At 55.6% G+C, this 17,485-nt stretch overlaps 2 protein-coding genes and 1 non-coding gene across 14 annotated transcripts; 2 read left to right on the plus strand and 1 right to left on the minus strand.

Annotated features, from left to right (window-relative positions):
- The first annotated feature begins 687 nt into the window (after positions 1-687).
- EXOSC6 (exosome component 6) lies at positions 688-2,011 on the plus strand. The gene has a single exon (XM_045443508.1). The coding sequence runs from the start codon at positions 748-750 to the stop codon at positions 1,564-1,566; it is 819 nt and encodes a 272-aa protein (XP_045299464.1). The 5' UTR covers positions 688-747; the 3' UTR covers positions 1,567-2,011.
- A 757-nt stretch (positions 2,012-2,768) lies between these two features.
- LOC123579442 (RNA-binding Raly-like protein) lies at positions 2,769-9,912 on the minus strand. Of its 12 annotated transcripts, none has more exons than XM_045443520.1 (7): positions 9,730-9,912; positions 9,264-9,342; positions 5,417-5,467; positions 5,188-5,336; positions 4,889-5,041; positions 4,425-4,567; positions 2,769-3,486 (listed from the first exon to the last, which is right to left on the minus strand). In XM_045443520.1, exons 2-7 carry the CDS (start codon positions 9,332-9,334, stop codon positions 3,448-3,450), a joined length of 606 nt encoding a protein of 201 aa, XP_045299476.1. In that variant the 5' UTR covers positions 9,335-9,342; positions 9,730-9,912; the 3' UTR covers positions 2,769-3,447. The 12 variants fall into 12 exon arrangements, with proteins under 12 accessions (XP_045299476.1, XP_045299474.1, XP_045299470.1 ...); XM_045443518.1 differs by having other exon boundaries at positions 9,707-9,912; XM_045443514.1 differs by having other exon boundaries at positions 5,417-5,470; positions 9,730-9,909.
- TRNAG-GCC lies at positions 6,859-6,929 on the plus strand. Its single transcript has one exon. It is a non-coding gene; the product is annotated as a tRNA-Gly (tRNA).
- Positions 9,913-17,485: the final 7,573 nt, after the last annotated feature.

Below are 17,485 nucleotides of genomic sequence, written 5' to 3' on the forward strand. Positions count from 1 at the left end.
ACTGCTTGCTTGTGCTGGCTCTGGCTGATTTCATGTCCCTGGGGTACAAGAGGTGGCCCTGGGCCCCAGGTTCACTCTCAGTCCTGCTGGTGCAGGAGAAGGAGGAAAGCAGGCCTATGCTGGGAGAAGCAGCAGAAGCTAGCTGTCACGGCCTGGGGGCGAGAAGCAGTCCTAGCCTGGAGTGTGAGAGAAGCACACAGCGGGAGGGTGCAGAGGACCCCTAGGGATACAAAGCGTTTACACAAACCAGTGCAGGAGAGGCTGTTCCATTCATCAACAAGCATTACTCCAGGTAGGGTACTGAAGGTGGCAGGAATGACCAAGACAAAAGACAAGAATCATTTTGGGGCAAGGCAGTGGGGAATATGTGTGAGATAGTCACACAAATAAGCACAAAATTAAAATAACTATAACTTGCACAAGTGAAAGGACAAAGACCTATGCCCTGGGATTGCCCTGGCCCTAGAGGCTAGAGGTCAGCCAGGCCGGCCCAGGTCTCACTTCTGCAGGCCTGCCCCGTCGCGCCATCTATTCATCCATTCACCCCTCAAGATCCAGGTGTCCTTGCTGCGGTCCCAGGGCATTGCTCCGCTCGCTATTCTCCCTCCAGGACGGCAGGGGGCGGTGCCGAGTCACCCGCCGCTATCCCGACAGACCCCGCGCGGGCGCGCGCCTTTAAGCGGGCGGAAGAGCCCTCGCGCGAGCCCAGGTCGGCGGGCGGAAGCGGCTTGCACTCCAGGTACCGCCATGCCTGGGGACCACCGCCGTATCCGAGGGCCCGAGGAGTCGCAGCCGCCGCAGCTGTACGCGGCCGATGACGAGGAGGCGCCAGCAGCCCGCGACCCGACGCGGCTGCGGCCCGTGTATGCGCGCGCCGGGCTGCTGAGCCAGGCCAAGGGCTCGGCCTATCTGGAGGCGGGAGGCACCAAGGTGCTGTGCGCCGTGTCCGGCCCGCGCCAGGCCGAGGGCGGCGACCGCGGCGGCGGCCCGGCCGGGGCGGGCGGCGAGGCCCCGGCCGCGTTGCGCGGCCGCCTGCTTTGCGACTTCCGCCGCGCTCCCTTCGCCGGTCGCCGGCGCCGCGCGCCCCCGGGCGGCGGGGAGGAGCGAGAGCTGGCGCTGGCCCTGCAGGAGGCGCTGGAGCCGGCCGTGCGCCTGGGCCGCTACCCGCGCGCGCAGCTCGAGGTGTCAGCGCTGCTGCTGGAGGACGGTGGCTCGGCGCTGGCCGCCGCGCTCACGGCCGCCGCGCTCGCCCTGGCCGACGCGGGGGTCGAGATGTACGACCTGGTGGTGGGCTGCGGCCTGAGCCGCACGCCGGAGCCGGCGCCCACCTGGCTACTGGACCCCACGCGACTGGAGGAGGAGCACGCTGCCGCCGGCCTCACCGTGGCGCTCATGCCCGTGCTCAACCAGGTGGCCGGGCTGCTGGGCAGCGGGGAGGGCGGCCCGACCGAGAGCTGGGCGGAGGCAGTGCGTCTGGGCCTCGAGGGCTGCCAGCGGCTCTATCCCGTACTGCAGCAGTGCTTGGTGCGGGCTGCCCGGCGGAGGAGCGCCGCCGCGCCGTCCTGAACTAGAAGCCTGAGCCACGACGGACGCCAAGGACCGAGCTGCCGCCGTCCCCTAAAAGACCTGTGCCGACAGCTTCCAGACTGCTCCGAGCTGAGAACTCCGAGGCCAGAAAGGATCTGAGGAGGCGTGCACAGAACTGATGGCACTGGACAGCTGTGTTGCAACGATTTCATTAAAGAAACGTTTCTACTTGAGCCGGTGCTTCCCAGCCCAGACCAATTAGAGGAAACTTGGGAATGCGGCCTGACTCCCACGTTTAAAAAGACTTCAGCTGGACTGGCCTGGAAGATGGGGCTTGGAGCTCTTGTCTTGTCAGGGATGGACCCTATGCAGGCCAGCTAGTGACTCCCTTTTATAGAATTGGCCTGCTCTTGAGAGAGTGGACAGGGGGCTGTGCCTTGTCATTTATATCTGAGCTAAAACAAACTCCTTTATATCTGAAAAAGTCTTCTGTTGTGCTTCTTGTCAGTGGCGGACTTAACGGAGCAAGGCTCTTCTGAGCATGTAATGTGGTCTTGGTTCCCTGGTGTCAAGGGCTTGGGACAGCATTGTCATAAAGGTGTCCTGTTCCTTAGAGCAACATAAGCAGAAGAGACCGACTGAAGGTGAAGGAGGTGCTGGGGTTGGTGTGGGGAAATGTCCTTTGAAGAAGGAGAGGCTGCCTCTTTGAGCACCAAAGCAGCCGCTGCCAAGGTGTGGCACGAGTAGGGAGGGTTGTGTGGCCCCAGGAGCACTCTGGGTGCACTCTCTGGCCTCTTGTTTGGTGCTGGGCAAGACCAAAGCTCAGGGGTGGGTAGCAGAAAGGGGTTTGGCTTTGGGTGGAAGCCAGATCCCACCTTTCCTTGGCCGTGTGCAGAGCAGCACAGCAGGAGGCCTCCTGCACTGCTGGTAAGAAGTAGGGGTCCAGGCTGGCTTTGTTATCGTCTAGTCTTGGCTCCTGGGAGATGGCGGATAAACTGCCAGGAGTAAGAGCTTCTGGATGTTGGGAGACCAGGTGCAGCCTGGCCATTATTCCATATGGCAGAGCTGGCCTAGCTGAGTGACCACAAGAGTGGCATCTTCCCTGTGTGGCTCCTGTGCCCTGGCTTGGTAGGAGCTTCTGAACGTGCGTGTGTCCGGGGCTTGCTCAGCTTCTCCCGGAAGGCCTGACCTAAGGCAGCCAAAGGACCAGAATGAAGCTTGGAGACCATACCAAGAACCCCTGACCAGGGAAAAATACAAATTTTATTTTTCCCCTTTGACATTACAGCATTTCCAGAGCAGGTCTGAAATACACAGTGTCAAGCGAGAGACAAGATAGAAACAGGACATAAAAATGATACCCCTATTCTGAATGAGGGCTTTATAGGGTGGGTGGGCAGTCTGGAACCAAAGGTGGGTTATGTGGGACACACACCGAGGAGCTTAAAGACCGGAAGGGGACTGTAGAACTTGAGTGGATCTTCCTGTGCATCACTGGAACTGGGAAAGCGGGGCTGGTGGCCGCAGGACGCTCCACACTTGGAACTGGCAGGACCTGGAGAGGAGGGAAAAGCAGCCAAAGCAGTGCTTGCAGTCAGAGGGGCTGAGGTGCTCCCAAGGCAGGGGCCTGTTCAGCTGCCCCTTGCAAGACTGGGCCTCAGCCTCATGAGGATGGCGAGCATGTGCTAGGTAGTTGCAGGCCTCCCTCTCTGCCCCCCGACTGTCTGGAAGCTTGGCCTCCAAAGCAAAAGCCACCATTACGGAGAGGCTTCCCTGCTGGTGCGGCTGAGCCACGCCTCCACTTCATTGTCCTTCCAAAATGGGTGCCTCTGGTTGCACAGGTGCCACCAGGAGGCCTTCCAAAAATCATACGAGGCAAGGAAGGAAGCCTGGGAAGGAGCTGGGAGGGGTTCCACTCTTCTACTGACTGCCCTCCTGGTCTGATGCATGATTCTTCACCTGTAGAAAGACAGAAGCAGGACTCTGGCCAGGAGGAGTGAGAGCCATGGGGTGTCTGGGAAAGGAAGGTCTGTCTGCCAACATCTCCCCTCACCCCCACGTCTCTTTCTGGGCAGCTTGGGCAGCTCAGTGCTCCTCGAGATTCTTCTAGAGGCCTGGGAACCCAGAACCCCTAGACAAAACAAACATTCCCTTCCTCTAGCCCAGTCTTTCCCCAGATGTGACTCAGTCCTGGGCAATAGTAATGGCCCTCCAGAGCCCAGCAGTTGGAGGGGCAAAGCTGGACAGGTGGAGGAAGGGAAGTTCATTACTGCCAGCCCCTCCACCGACATCCTGGGCCCTGTTGAGATGGCCCCAACAAACCCAGGGCTCGGCCTATCTCAGGGACTGCCAATAAGGGAGGAGGATATGGTAGGTCAGGGAACATTTGGGCCCTTTGATGTTGCACGAAGGGCTCTTATCAGACTCAGGTTGGATGTTCTCCATCCGGGAAGGTCCATGCGCCACAGCTTCCCCGGGGAGCACGGTACAATATAAGATGTGGGGGCAGGGAAAAGGCAGAAATCGGTTTTTAACAAGCTTGCCAGGTGGTTCTCAGGCAAGGGGTGTGGGGACATGAGGCACAGCTGTGATGTCTGTGGTGCTCAAAGCCCGCCTCCCGGCCTCCTGGAGAACATGGTATTTCAGCCCAGAACTGGCCCAGCTGCCTGGCTGTGGCCCCTGGTCTAGCTGAGCTCATCAAGCCCGAGTTGAGAGGGGGAGACAACGCAGTGCAGGGCCCATGTTCTGGGGCTTGCCTGCAGTAGAAGTCCTGTGTCTCCCCTCAACCACCGCTGTGGGCTCCCGCACAAACCCGAGTCTCTCCCATGTTCACAGGGAGGCCACAAGGACTCAAACGCAGGGAGGGTGAGGATGAGGGGAGGTGCCGGGCCACTCACTGTCTCCTCTGGGTCTGTGCTGTCCTCGGGGCTGTCTGCTTCTGGATGGGGCCTCTGGCCCCTGGGCTCCTGCTTGGCTTCAGTGTTTCTGCATGAGGATCTCTTACTCACCAGGGCCCTGTTTTCTTCACTGGCCTCTGACCCTGTTGAGGGACAGTCGCCAGTTAGTGGCCAGGTTTGGAGGTCCCGGCTGATCTCAGAGAGGCTGCTTGGTGCCCAGCACCGATCTAGGGTGCCTAGGGCTTGAGACGACAAGATGGGGGTGGACTGGGACACTGCTCTGCCCCCAGACAGCTGCTGAGTGGTGGGGGGAAGGTCCTAGAACAACCTTGAAGCCATAGGGTCTTCAGCCATGGGGACAACCAGACCCTGGGGAGGGCAGGAAGGAGCCCTGCAGATGGAAAGCAGGACGCCAGGTGCCATGCGTCCTGGCACCTTCAGCAGTGGGCAAAGCTGGAGCTCACTCAGAGTGCAGGCTGGGCCCCCAGTTGGAGGTGCTTGACCCAGAAGCTGGTCCCTCTGCTGGTCCATGCGCTCCAGAGTCTCCAACAGACGGTCCACCTGGGCTTTGATCTGGCTTAGCTCCCCCCTGATGGAGTGCAGCTCCTCGGTCTGGACTGTGTGGAGAGGAGCCGGAGCTGGTGTCCCACAGGCCCAGGAGGCAGAGGGCAGGGCTGCCCATGCTCCTGGGCCTGCCCTCACTGCCTAGGTCCTCCCAGCTCTTTCCTAGCCCTGTAGGTGAAGGCTCTGCCCCTTCACTCACGCTTTATTTGCTCTTGGGGCAGGTGGCTCTTCCTGGGGCCCTTGTGGGGACTGCAGCTGCTCTTGATCCCCATGCCCACCTGGGTCCTCCGGATCTTGACAGGCACGCGGTTAATGAGTGGAGGGATTCTTTGGCATTCATACACGCTACTGGGACAGGATAGAGAGGGAGTCAGGCCAACCAGCCCCACCTGTTTACACAGAGGACCAAGGGGGCAAGACCCACCTACCGGTAGGGGACATCTTCCCTGTACAGCTTGTAGTCCAGGTCATAGTTACTGCTGCTGCAACAGAGACAAATGGGGAAGGGGTCACTCTTCATGGCCAGAGTCCTTTCCCAGACCCATTTAACTTGAAGAAACTGAGGTATGCAACTTTTCCTTAGAATCCCAGAATTCTCCATTGGAAGAGGCCTTAGGGACTTGACCAAGGCCATTTTGAGAGAACACAGCAAACCAGCTTCCCCATGTCTGGCCTCTAATAAGGGGTATCTGTCAGGTGGCCCCGGTGGGCAGGAGGGGTCAATCGCCTGCAGCCTTCTGGCCGGCCAGATCAGGGCTCTCCAAAAGTTCCTCTGCCTGACCCAGGAACAGCTGATGTTCTGGATGAACAAAGGCAAAGTCTGGCAAAGGATGAAAGGAAAGAGTTAAGTCAGGGCCCAAAGCCACAGTGGGGGTGTGAGAGCCTTTAATCCTTGGTTGGGATTGCCAGGATGTGGCCCAGCACTGACTGGCAGGGCCAGCCAGGCAGGATTAAGGCTGTGGCCAGGCCGCCTTCCTCTTTGCTCCAGTCCTTGGGAGAGAGCAGGAGTCTGGAAAGTCCCAGACTCTTGCTGCCCGGCCTCTCCCCCTTCTCTCATGTACCATGCATCTCCAGGCAGGGAATTGGTGCCTAGGAGGGATGTGGAGATGGGTGCAAAGAGAATGAAGCACCTGCCTGGGCAGGGAGGCTCTGTGGGGACACAGCTACAGGAGCTTCGGGTGCCATCTGCACCCGGGGCTAGAACGGGGGATAAGGATCAGGGGAGGGGATGCACGCGGCGGCAATACAGCTTCTAAAACAACTTTCTGGTGCTGTGCGTCCCCAGCTCAGGCCCAGCCCACGAGGGGCGAGGCCTGTAAGACTACTGGGTCAGAATGGAGGACGTTGGGGGCGAGGGGAGGGAGTTCCCCTTCATCCTGAGAGCCCCACAGTCCGGTTAGTGAAATTTCCGGCCATCCTCGCCTCCGCTTTCTGGCTTCAGGAGATCTGGACGGGCGGCCTGGACACAGCAGGGATGCCGATTGCTGATTCCGGTGGTGGGAGGATCATCCTTGGAGAAAGGAGAAAGTGACAGCGGCGCGCCAGGAGGGCGCGTGCGCAGCCCCGGAGGTCGGGCTAGAGGTGGGTGGGGGTCCCGCGCCCAGCGCAGCCTCCGGAGGGCTTGGAACCAGCCAGCGGGGGGGCTTGGGGACTTGGGGGCTTGGGGGCTAGGGCGCTAGGACAGAACTGAAGCTGATGCGTCTCCGCTGGGCGCCACTGCTTAGGGAAAATTCTCTCTTCTGGATCCTTTTGGATTGGCTGGAGAACTCCGCCCCCTCCGACCGGACGGAAACGTTGACAGAGAACAGACATGGTGCTGAAGCCTGTGGCTGACCACCTGAGTCTCCGCGGCAAGTAACTTCTCACAGCAGCATTGGTGGTTCAGTGGTAGAATTCTCGCCTGCCACGCGGGAGGCCCGGGTTCGATTCCCGGCCAATGCAATGTTTTAACTTTATCCTCTACATTTTTTTTCCTACAACGACTTTTTGACGTAGTCAAAAATGAATGGTGTAGGAATGATATTTCACTGACTGCTTAGCACAGACTGGAGAGCAGCCTGGGTTGAAACAGACACAGGATGGGTTTGGGAATTAGATGTTAGGCCACATGCGCCCCACAGCCGTGCTTGCTGCAGTTACGGGGTCCCTCTTGGCCTGAAGGAAGGTGGGCTCTGGTGCCTGCCCTCCTACCCTCATCCCACCCCACGCCACCCCTCAGTCATCAGCCAGGGCTGATGGCAACAGCCCTTGAGTTTTTCCCCCAAGGGGCAGTGGCCTGGTCACATGGCTTCTCCGTGCTCTGTCCTCTGGTCTGGGTTAATTGCTACAGTCTGCAAGTCCGGGCTTCCCACAAAAGGAGAAATAGAACACTCCTTCAGAACGGTGCTGTGGGCAGAGGTCAAACCACCTGTGTCCGCGGGGACCTGGGACAATCCTTACACCCCAGGCCTTTCCCTACAGGTTGAAAAATTCCATTTGGAGGCTCAGGTCACATGTCCTGGACTTGACTAGTTCTCACGGACAGGTCATCCAGCAGCTCAGCGGCTGCCAGAACCACATCCCCAACCTGTCGTTCCTCTGGGCACCGTCCTAAGGCCCAGAGCCACAGTCCCAGCTGCCCACCCACAGCTGCCCTGGACCCAGGCGGCTCCAGTGACAGCCCCCCCCCCCCCCCCCCCCGCAAAATGCTTCATTCTCCCTACTGGAGTCCCTACTGGGGATGTGTGACTTAAGGAGGTCACCCCTGCCCCCAGCCTTGAAGGCGGGGTCCCCTCTGAATGGAGTCCGAGCCCCTGCCGGGCAGCTGCCATTACGCCCCATTGCCTCCCTATTCCTGCACCTGCACCCTTCAGAAGGCTGGCAGAAGCAGGTCAGAGCAGGCTGGGAAGGTAGTGGGGGAGGACAGGAAATCCGAAGGTGACAAAGCGAAGAACTGAGGCCCTTAGGGGCAATGGGGTTGATTCCCATGGTCAGTTTGGGGTGTGAAAGAAGCCTCAAAAGTGGCCATAAAAGTGGCCACGGTAAAAAAGCACATGAGAGAACTACAGCAGAGAACCACTTTGCTCCTATCAGACAGAGATAATTACCAAACCCCCAGAATCACATGAGATGCAAGGCAAACCAACACCACATATGCAGTTCTGCTCCACTGAAGAGATGCGAGTTTAAAAAACCGCATTACCTGTGAGCACACACCTACTCATCAGCCCCAAACAAACGCAGTGCAAAAGCCACCCACGCCGGCACACTCACAGGGTGACACAGACCTTCAGGCTGACGCTGACAGGGAGAGATTTGGCTTAATCTCTCTCAAGGTCAACCTGGAGGTTCAGGGACTTCTCAGATCAGCCCCCAGCCCAACCCCGCCATCTCCTTTCCAGGAAGATGAGGCAAGGTGAAATCCAAGAGAGACTGGAAACTTTGGCCCCAGGGGATTTACACACTGCTGTTCCTAACAGCAAACACCTGCCCCACTGCCTCCTCCACCGCAAGACAGAAACAACCCAAATGCCCGCAGGAGGGCCAGGAGCTGAGTGAGGCCATCACAGATGCCCAGCTGAGGGGACACTCGTTACGCCTGCGAAAAGGGCACGTTAGCTAGCAGAACGTGGCAAGCTCCTTTCTGAAAATGTTTAAAGATTTCTTAACATTATCCTCTTTTTTTTTTTAATGTTTATTTTGTTATTGTTGGGAGAGAGAGAGCAAGCATGAGTTGGGGAAGGGCAGAGAGAAAGGGAAACCAAGAATCTGAAGCAGGCTCCATGCTATCAGCACAGAGCCTGACTTGGGGTTCAAATTCACAAACCCTGAGATCAAGACCTGAGCCGAAGTCAGATGGTTAACCGACTGAGCCGCCCAGGCACCCCTTAACATTTTCTTACACTTCCCAAGTTAGGGGCAAGATTTCATCCAGGGAAGTTCCCATTTGCTACTTCCCAAATATCTGTACCTGGAAAAAGCCCCCAAGCACCATGAAGGTGGGGATCCTCTGGGAGGACCCATGCCCCCTGGCTCCAGGTGGGAGGAGGGGGCATCCTGCCTCGGTCAGCAGGTGGTGCTGGGTGACATCAGCGATGAGAAGCCTTGGAATGAACGGGTCATCTCCTTCAGTTTATGGACAAAAGCTGAGGCCGAGTGAGAAGGAACCCCCAGGTGCCGCAGTGAGTTCCCTGAGCTGGCCTCCTGAGCTCCTTGTTCCATCCCAGGGGGACCCAGAGCCCCAGACAAGCCCGCAAGCAGCACCCCTCCCCTGAGGACAACCCTGGACAGACTCACCAGGAGATGGCTGTGCCCGGCTGCCTCTTCTGGCCTGGCTGGGTGGGGCCGGGCCTGGGCTCTCCAGCCATGTCTAAATCTGAAGAGAGAAAGAGCAGGGCAGAGCATAAGAGGAGGGAGGGAGGGGTGCAGAGGAAGGGCCCAAGTGCACAGGGGCTTCGCTCACTTCCAGGCTGGCCCCTCCCTGCTCCTCAGCCCCCAGGCAGTGGGTATGGTCCCCTGAGTGGCCCCGAGACACGGGGCAGCAGAGTGGGCAGCCTGGCCTGGCCTCCTTCACACCCCGAACCCACCATGGCAATCAATCCCATCGCCTATGCCCTTGGTGGTACCATCAAAAGGCAGGAGGGACGATATCCGTGGTCTTCGTGTCCTCTGGGGAGACACCTAGCCCTGGCCAGAGATAGTTTTCGAGTGTCCTGCTGCCTGTCTGCCTGCCCACTTGCCTGCCTGCTCCCGGCCCACACACCACAGCTGCCTGTGGGCTAAGCCCCTGGGTCGGAGATGGTCGCGGTGGCTCTAAGCGAGAAGCAAAGCCAGCAGCTGGCCTGCTCTGGGGAACAAACACCCCACTGCCCTCTGTTGGTGGGGGAGGCAAGAGTCGGCCGATCCCATGTAGGGGAGGACTGAGATGGGTCTGTGAGCCAGTCACCGCAGATCTTCTAGTTTCTGGGCTCCTCTCCTTTGCTCACCTTTGTTGCACCTTGTTCACCTTGCTCACCTTTGTTGCACCTTGTTGCTCCTTTGTTCACCACTGGAGAAAGCAGCTCTTCCACAGTGGGAGAGGGAGGGGACTCCTGCGTACCCTCACTCGGTGCTCAGGGCCTGGCCCTAAGTAAGTGCCACTTGATGTCTGCAGAATTCATGAATGGAAGTCCATGAAATCGATTCTGGTTTTTTTTTTTTTTTTTTGTGGGGGGGGGGGTTGGATCAGACCCCAGAGTTTCGCTTGTGACTTCAAGGCCCCTCCCCTGAGCCCAACCTCTTTCTTCCTCTGTCTGTGGTCCACTGTGGCTGCCAAGATGGTAACAAATGGGAGCCTTCTCATTTTCCTGTTCTCAAGACTTCATGCAACACGAGAGCCAAGAGCACTTACTCAGCACCTGCTTGCTTGCCGTGGAGAACAGGAGACTGGCCATAGTGTCTCTGAGGCACTGACGATCCAGACTGTGTGTTTAATTAGGAGGAAGTTGGAATTTATCACCCCCACCTTAGCCTTCCTCTTCCATTCATGGTTCTGATTCATCCACTCAGGGACACATTACCCAAATGTCCATGTACCAAGGTGAACGCCTGTACTTTGTCTCGTCTGGCTTTGTGTGTCTATTCCTTTGGTATATCTATTTTTTTTAATTTATTTTTGAGAGAGAGAGACAGAACATGAGCGAGGGAGGGGCAGAGAGAGCCGAAGACGCAGAATCCAAAGCAGAATCCAGGCCCCGAGCTGTCAGCTTGAACTCATGAACCGTGAGATCATGACCTGAGGTGAAGTCGGATGCTTAACCGACTGAGCCAACCAGGCACCCAGTGACGTATCTTAATACCTCTGGTCACTTTCACATTTGCAATGTCCACCGGGGACAGAAAATCACACGCATGTCCACCACACAGGGCAGAGGCACTTAGACATTCCTGATGTGCCCAAGATAGAAGGCACAGCATTAATATAAATTCATCATTCTCTGTGGGCTAAACATCATCACTATCCCCTAAAAACGAGAATACTGAGTAGGATGTGATTGCACAGAAATGAGAGAATGCAGAAACCTGCATCATTCTCCTGGGGCCCCGATCATAGGACCCAGCTTTGGGGGAAAAACCATTCAATGGCTACCAGATTGCCAGTGATGAGTCAATTATCACAAGGGGGCTAGTGGAGTGTCTGGGAAGTTCACCACCTATGGCAAACCATGTCCACATGTGTAATGGGCATCTTCCTGAGCACCTATCACCTGCAGCCCAGAGCAGGTAAGCCTGGTTATGGCTGGCCCCACCCCCATTCAAGGGCTGTATCGTCAAGATTCCCCAGAGAAACAGAACCGATAGGATGTATACACAGAAAGAAAGAGATTTATCATAAGGAATTGGCTGACAAATCTCAAGATTGGCAGTCGGCAAACTGCAGACCCATGAGAGATAATGGCATAGTTCCAGTCCAAAGACCAACAAGTCTGAGACCTAGAAGAGTCCGTTTCAGTTCAAGTCTGAAGGCAGGAAGAAAGAAAACTGATGTCCCAACTCAATGGCTGTCAGGTAGGAAGAGTTCCCTCTTACTCTTGGGAAGTAAATCTTTTCATTCTATTCAAGCCTTCAACTGATTGGATGAGGCCCACCCACATCCGCTTTACTGCATCAACCCCTTCAAATGTTGATCTCGTCCCAAAACACTCTTAATGGGGTACCTGGGTGGCTCAGTTGGTTAAGCGTCAGACTCTGGCTCAGGTCATGATCTCGCGGTTTGTGAGGTCAAGCCCTGCGTCAGACTCTGGGCTGACAGCTTGCTCAGAGCCTGGAGCCTGTTCTGGATTCTGTCTCCCTTTCTCTCTGCCCCTCTGCCGCTCACACTTTGTCTCTGTCTCTCTCAAAAATAAACAAACACTAACAAATAAAAAATAAAAAACAAAACAAAAACACTCTTAGAGACTCACCCAAAATAATATTTGGCCAAATCTCTGTGCACCCCATGGCCCTAAGTGAGACACAAACTTAACCATCACAGGGACCAAGCACCAGGAAGCAGGGTGGAGGTCTTTGTTCCACATTCATCTCTCATAAAGACCCCGGGACAGGTTTCCTGGGAGACAGGCCCTCTTACATTCCCCCGGGGGCTGTGAGAGCCTGGTTCATGGAACTCGGACAGATAGTTCATGAACAGAAGTCATAATGAGTGACCGCAGATGACACAAGGGCAGGGGAGGTCAGCAGTCAGATGGGAAGGAAGCAGAAGACCGAAACAGACCAAGTGGATAGAAGGACTAGAATGAGGAAAAGGGAGAGAAGCAGAAGGGGGTGGACATCCTGGACAACTGGTCTCCAGGGTTCCCTGAGCCGACTCCCTGACGTGCCTACTCTGACCTCATCAAATGGGCGCAAGTAGTTCACTTATTTTCATAGGGCTGCCAGGAAGGAAAGGGTCGCCGTGTCAGCCCCAATGCTAGAATGTTGCAACCAGCGGCCGGAAGTGATTGAACTTAACCATCTGCCAGATGGGGCTGCATCTTCACAGCCAGCACCTCACCCAACCCTCACCGCAGCCTCGTAGGGTAGATGCTCTGAGTGCCCCGTCTCAGGGCTACCGTAACCGGGCTCAGGTGGACAGTGAGCTGAGAGGAGCGGTGGGATCTCAGTCCCCAGCCTTGCAACCGCTGCAGTGTTCCAACAAGTTAGAGGACTTACTTGAAGCCATCCAGTTGTGGGGGGGGGGGGGGGGGGACGCCTGCGTGGCTCCGTCGCTCAAGTGTCTGACTCTTGATTTGGGCTCAGGCCATGATCTCATGGGTTTGTGAGTTCGAGCCCCACATCGGACAGTGAGGAGCTTGCCTGGGATGCTGTCTCTCCCTCTCTCTCTCTCTCTCTGCCCCTCCCCTGCTTCCCCCGCTCTCGAAATAAATAAATTTAAAAAAAAAAAAAAAAAGAAAGAAAGAAAATACCCAGTGGGATCGGCTGGAAGCGGAGGCTGGGTCTGTCAGCGCCTTCAGGCTGCACAGTCCTGGCGCCAGACTGCTCCGTTACCGGCTCCGCCCTGTGCAGAATCCAAAGCGGGGCGAGAACAGAGCACAGGCAGACAGAGCAATGCTGCAGGCCTGAGTCCCGGACGTGCCAGGCGGCTTCTCACAGTGGACGTGAGTCATTCCTTCTACCCCTTCACATCTGAGCCCCCTTCCTGTGTTACACGTATCCCCTAGCTTTGAGACATAAACTGCCTCCCATGAAAGAGGCTGAAAATGCCCCTTTCCGCCTCCCTCTCCCGGCCTTCGTTGCCCTTAGGGCCTGGGCACGTAACGTGGCTCCTCTCCTCAGACCCACATGCCTGACTTTGAAGGAGAGAAGCCCCTCTCAGCAATTGATGGTGGCAGTGGCCGCAGCTCCATCCAGCTTTCAAGGGCGGTGCACCTCCGCCCCACGTTGGAGGCGCTGGCTGTGGCGTCTGCGCCCGGCACAGGCAGCGAGGTGTTTTCCCGACCTGATGCTCTGACCTCTCCAAGAGCTCCTGGGAACTAAGCAGTATCTTCGGCAAATCCCTTTCCTGCTTCGAGTCGCCAGAATCGGTTTCTGTTGCTTAAAACAAGAACCTTGATTGACACAAAATAGGATTAGGTGTGGAAGGGGCTAAAAGCCCAGGGGGAAACGGGGGTACTTTAAAGCTGGAATGTGGCCAGAGGACAGTGAAAATCCAGCTAGTATTAAGGGACAGGATACCAGGAGTGCATGGGATGCCATGGTGAGATAGTTAATCCTGCAGTCCCCCAGAACAAAGTGGCCCTCAAAGGCAGGGCTTTGGGGATCTGGCGGCTCCTGACATAGAAGGGTATAAAGATTACCCTGAGGTCAAGGGCTGTTGGCCAGAGGGCTGTGCTAATGGCACCGCACAGCTTAAAGGAAAGGACAACCTCAGAATCCAAAATCTCTGCTCAAGTCATGGTTAGAAAACCAGGGCATTTTTTTTAATGTATATTTATTTTTGAGAAAGAGAGAGAGAGAGAGAGAGAGAGAGAGAGAGAGAAAGAGATCATGCTTGTGAGACCAGGGGAGGGACAGAGAGAGACGGCCACAGAGGATCTGAAGCTGGTTCTGTGCTGACAGCAGAGAGCCCAACGCAGGGCTCGAACCCACGAACTGCGAGATCATGACCTGAGCCAAAGTTAGAGGCCTAACTGGCTGAGCCACCCAGACGCCCCCAAAAGCAGGAATTTTTATATCTTGCAGTTACAAGGATGAGAAAGTAAAATAAACCAATGTTACAGCTTGATCAGTGGCTATAGAACGCCATCAGGTGGCCTCATACCCTTCCTTGCTAGGTCTCTAGCTGGGAGAGAATGGAGAAGGGAGGGCAAGGCCATCAGAACGGGGCTCTTTGGGAAGGTGGAAGACTTAGGTACCTCCCACTCCCAGGGAGCCTCCCTTGCCAGCAGAAGCTACCTCTTGGTCCTACTGAACACGCTAGAGGCACACACTTGCTGGCTATTTGCCAAGCCCATACCCCTCCCTGGGTACACATCTGGGTGGAGTTTCCTGGCCTCCCTTGCAGTTAGTGTGCTACGTGCTACGTGACCAGTGCACACGTGCAACCGTGGCCAGCAGCTGGCACTTCCCGAAATAACACACCCCCTTATGACCTTGCCATGAACGAGTCCCCTTGTGTGCCCTACCCCACCACCCCTCACTTTCTCCAGACTGAAACACCAAGTCAGACCCCTGCAGGTCCCAGGGGGCCGATGACTTCAAATCTAGAAGGAGGGTATGGAATCACCAAAAGAACCCAGAGATTTTGCTAATTTATATCGGCAGAAACCTGGCACAGTGATCAGGGAACGGATTCTGAGGGTGGAGGGCTGGGGGAGGAAGCAAAGAACATGAGACAGGGTCGAACGTACTGATACTAAGTGGGGCTCGTCTGAGTAGCTGGGACGGTTCTAATTGTTTGCCCTGGTGGTTGCCTGAAACCCGGCCTTAATCGTGGCCAAACGACATTAGCTGAGGGCGAAGAAGAAAAATGAGCCCCTGACTTTCTGAGTTGACTAACGACCAGGCACAGTTTCAAGCAACTTGTTTCACAGATTTACTTAGTTAACAAGCGAGGTTCGATGGTGTACTGTTGATGAAGGAATCGAAAAAATTGGGGGCACGAGCTCAGCTGAGCTGACATTCATCCCTGTTTGCTGACCTCAGGCTCTGTCGCCAACACCTTAATGTACCAAGTCAGTTTATTATCCTCACTTTACAGAAGAACAGAAGGCAGACAGATGTTTTGGGGTGACCAAGTGTCCCGGATCGCCTGGGAATGAGGGGTTTCCAAGCACGTGGGGCTTGCAGTGCTGACACCCAGACCGTTCCAGGCAGACTGGGGTGACGGTCTCGCGCAAAGTAACGCAGTAAGTGACAGAGCCTGCCCTGAAATCCAGGTGGCCTGACTTTAGGCTCAAACTCTCCACCTCCCCCCGTGGTTCTGGCACCAGAGCCTGCGTCTGAAGTAGCCAGAGATCTTGTTAAAACCCAAGCCCTGGCCTCACCCTCCCCATTCAGTTGGCTGGAGGTGGTGGAGGTGGCTGAGAATTTTCTCTTCTTTTTAAAATTTATTTATTTATAGGAGAAAGAGAGAGAGAGAGAGAGAGAGCGCGCGCATGCGAGCACGAGTGGGGGAGGGGCAGAGAGGGAAAGAGAGAGAATCCCAAGCAGGCTCCACCAGCGCAGGGCCGGACACGGGGCTCAAGCGCACGAACTCGTGAGATCATGACCTGAGCCAAAACCAAGAGCCAGGCGCTTCACCGACTGAGCCACCTGGGAGCCCCGAGAATTTGCTTTTCTACCACGTTCCCGGCTGACGCCAATGCCGCTGGTCTGCAGCCTGACTTGGAGAAGCTCCGCGTTGTGCTGCCCCGCCTCCAGACGAGAAGCTTGGAATGGCCTTTTCAGGTAGGACCTGCCCACTGCCACCTCCACTTGCAAACTCTTGGATGGCCCCTTTGCCACAGTGCTGAGAAATACGCGGGCGAGGCACAAGCCTTTGTGCTGGGAATGCTGACCGGCGAGGCCGCAGCAGAATGGCAATTGGTGTCTGGGCTCAGGAGGGCACGGGATGGCCAGCATCAGTTGTCAGCGCAGAGGTGGGGTTGCCACATGGGTGGCTCCAGCGTCGCTGCCGGAGTTTACCCTCTGCAGTTCCTGACAGCACTGGCATGGGTGTCTACCTGGCCTGACTTTGCAGCGGAATCTGGGGCACTATTTCTGGCTGCGTAAGCCCCCCGGGCTGGCTCTCTGACTCTCCCTGGGATCCTGTGGTCAGGATTTGTGTTGTTAATTGAGGTGAAATTCACATAGCAGGAAAGTAACCAGTTTGGTGGCATTTGTGAGACCACCACCTCTTAAGTTTTCAAAACAAAACCCAGACCCATCGAGGAGTTACTCCCCATTCTCCTGCCACCCCTGGCCACCACCAACATGTGTTTTATTTCTGTGGATTTACCTATTCTGAATATTTCGTATGAATGGAACCATGATATGTGACCTTTTGTGGCTACTTTATTTCACTGAAAATGTTTTCAAGGTTCATCCACCTCAGCACGTATCTGTACTTGATTCCTTTTTGTTATTTGAGAGAGAGAGAGAGACAGAGAATGGGGAGGGGCAGAGGGGAGAAAGAATCCTGTGGGATCATGCCCCGAGCTGAAATCAAGAGTCAGACACTTCACTGGCTGAGCCACCCAGGCGCCCCAGTACTTTGTTCCTTTTAATGGCTGAATAATATTCTTTGGCACGTACACACCAAGATTTGTTTATTCACTCGTCCGTTGATGGGCGTTTGGGTTGTTGCGAATAATGCTGCTGGGAACTTTGTGCATATAAGGACTTGTTGGTGCATAAGGACTTGTTGGAGTACTTGTGTTCAGTTCTCTCGGGTACATACCTAGCAGTGGGGTTGCTGGGGCATGTGGTAGCTGTGCTTACCTTTTTGAGGACTCCCCAAACTGTTTCCAGAGTTTTATGTTCCCACCAGCAGTGTATGAGGGTTTCAGTTGGTCCAAGACCTCATCAACGTTTGTTATCATCTGTTTGTTTTTTTAATGTTTTTATTTATTTTTGAAGGAGAGAGAGAGAGAGAACGTGAGCGGGGGAGGAGCAGAGAGAGAGGGAGTCCTAGAATTTGAAGCAGGCTCCGGGCTCTAAGCTATCAGCACAGAGCCAGATGTGGGGCTCGAACTCACGAACTGTGAGATCATGACCCAAGCCGATGACCCAAGCCGAAGTCGGACGCTTAACCGACTGAGCCACCCAGGCGCCCCGGTTATCCTCTGTTTCTTTGATAACAACTATCGTAATGGGTGTGAAGTGGTATCTCAGTGTGGTTTTGCTGTGAATTTCCTAATGACTAGTGATGTTGTGTTTGTTGGTCACTTGTATAGCTCCTCTGGGGAACTGTCTATTCATGTCCTTTGCCTGTTTGTAAATCATTGTCTTTTAAAAAAAAAAAAACTTTTTTTCATGTTTATTTATTTTTGAGAGAGAGA

The sequence above is a fragment of the Leopardus geoffroyi genome, chromosome E2, assembly GCF_018350155.1.
Source record: "Leopardus geoffroyi isolate Oge1 chromosome E2, O.geoffroyi_Oge1_pat1.0, whole genome shotgun sequence".
Taxonomy (NCBI): Eukaryota; Metazoa; Chordata; class Mammalia; order Carnivora; family Felidae; genus Leopardus; species Leopardus geoffroyi.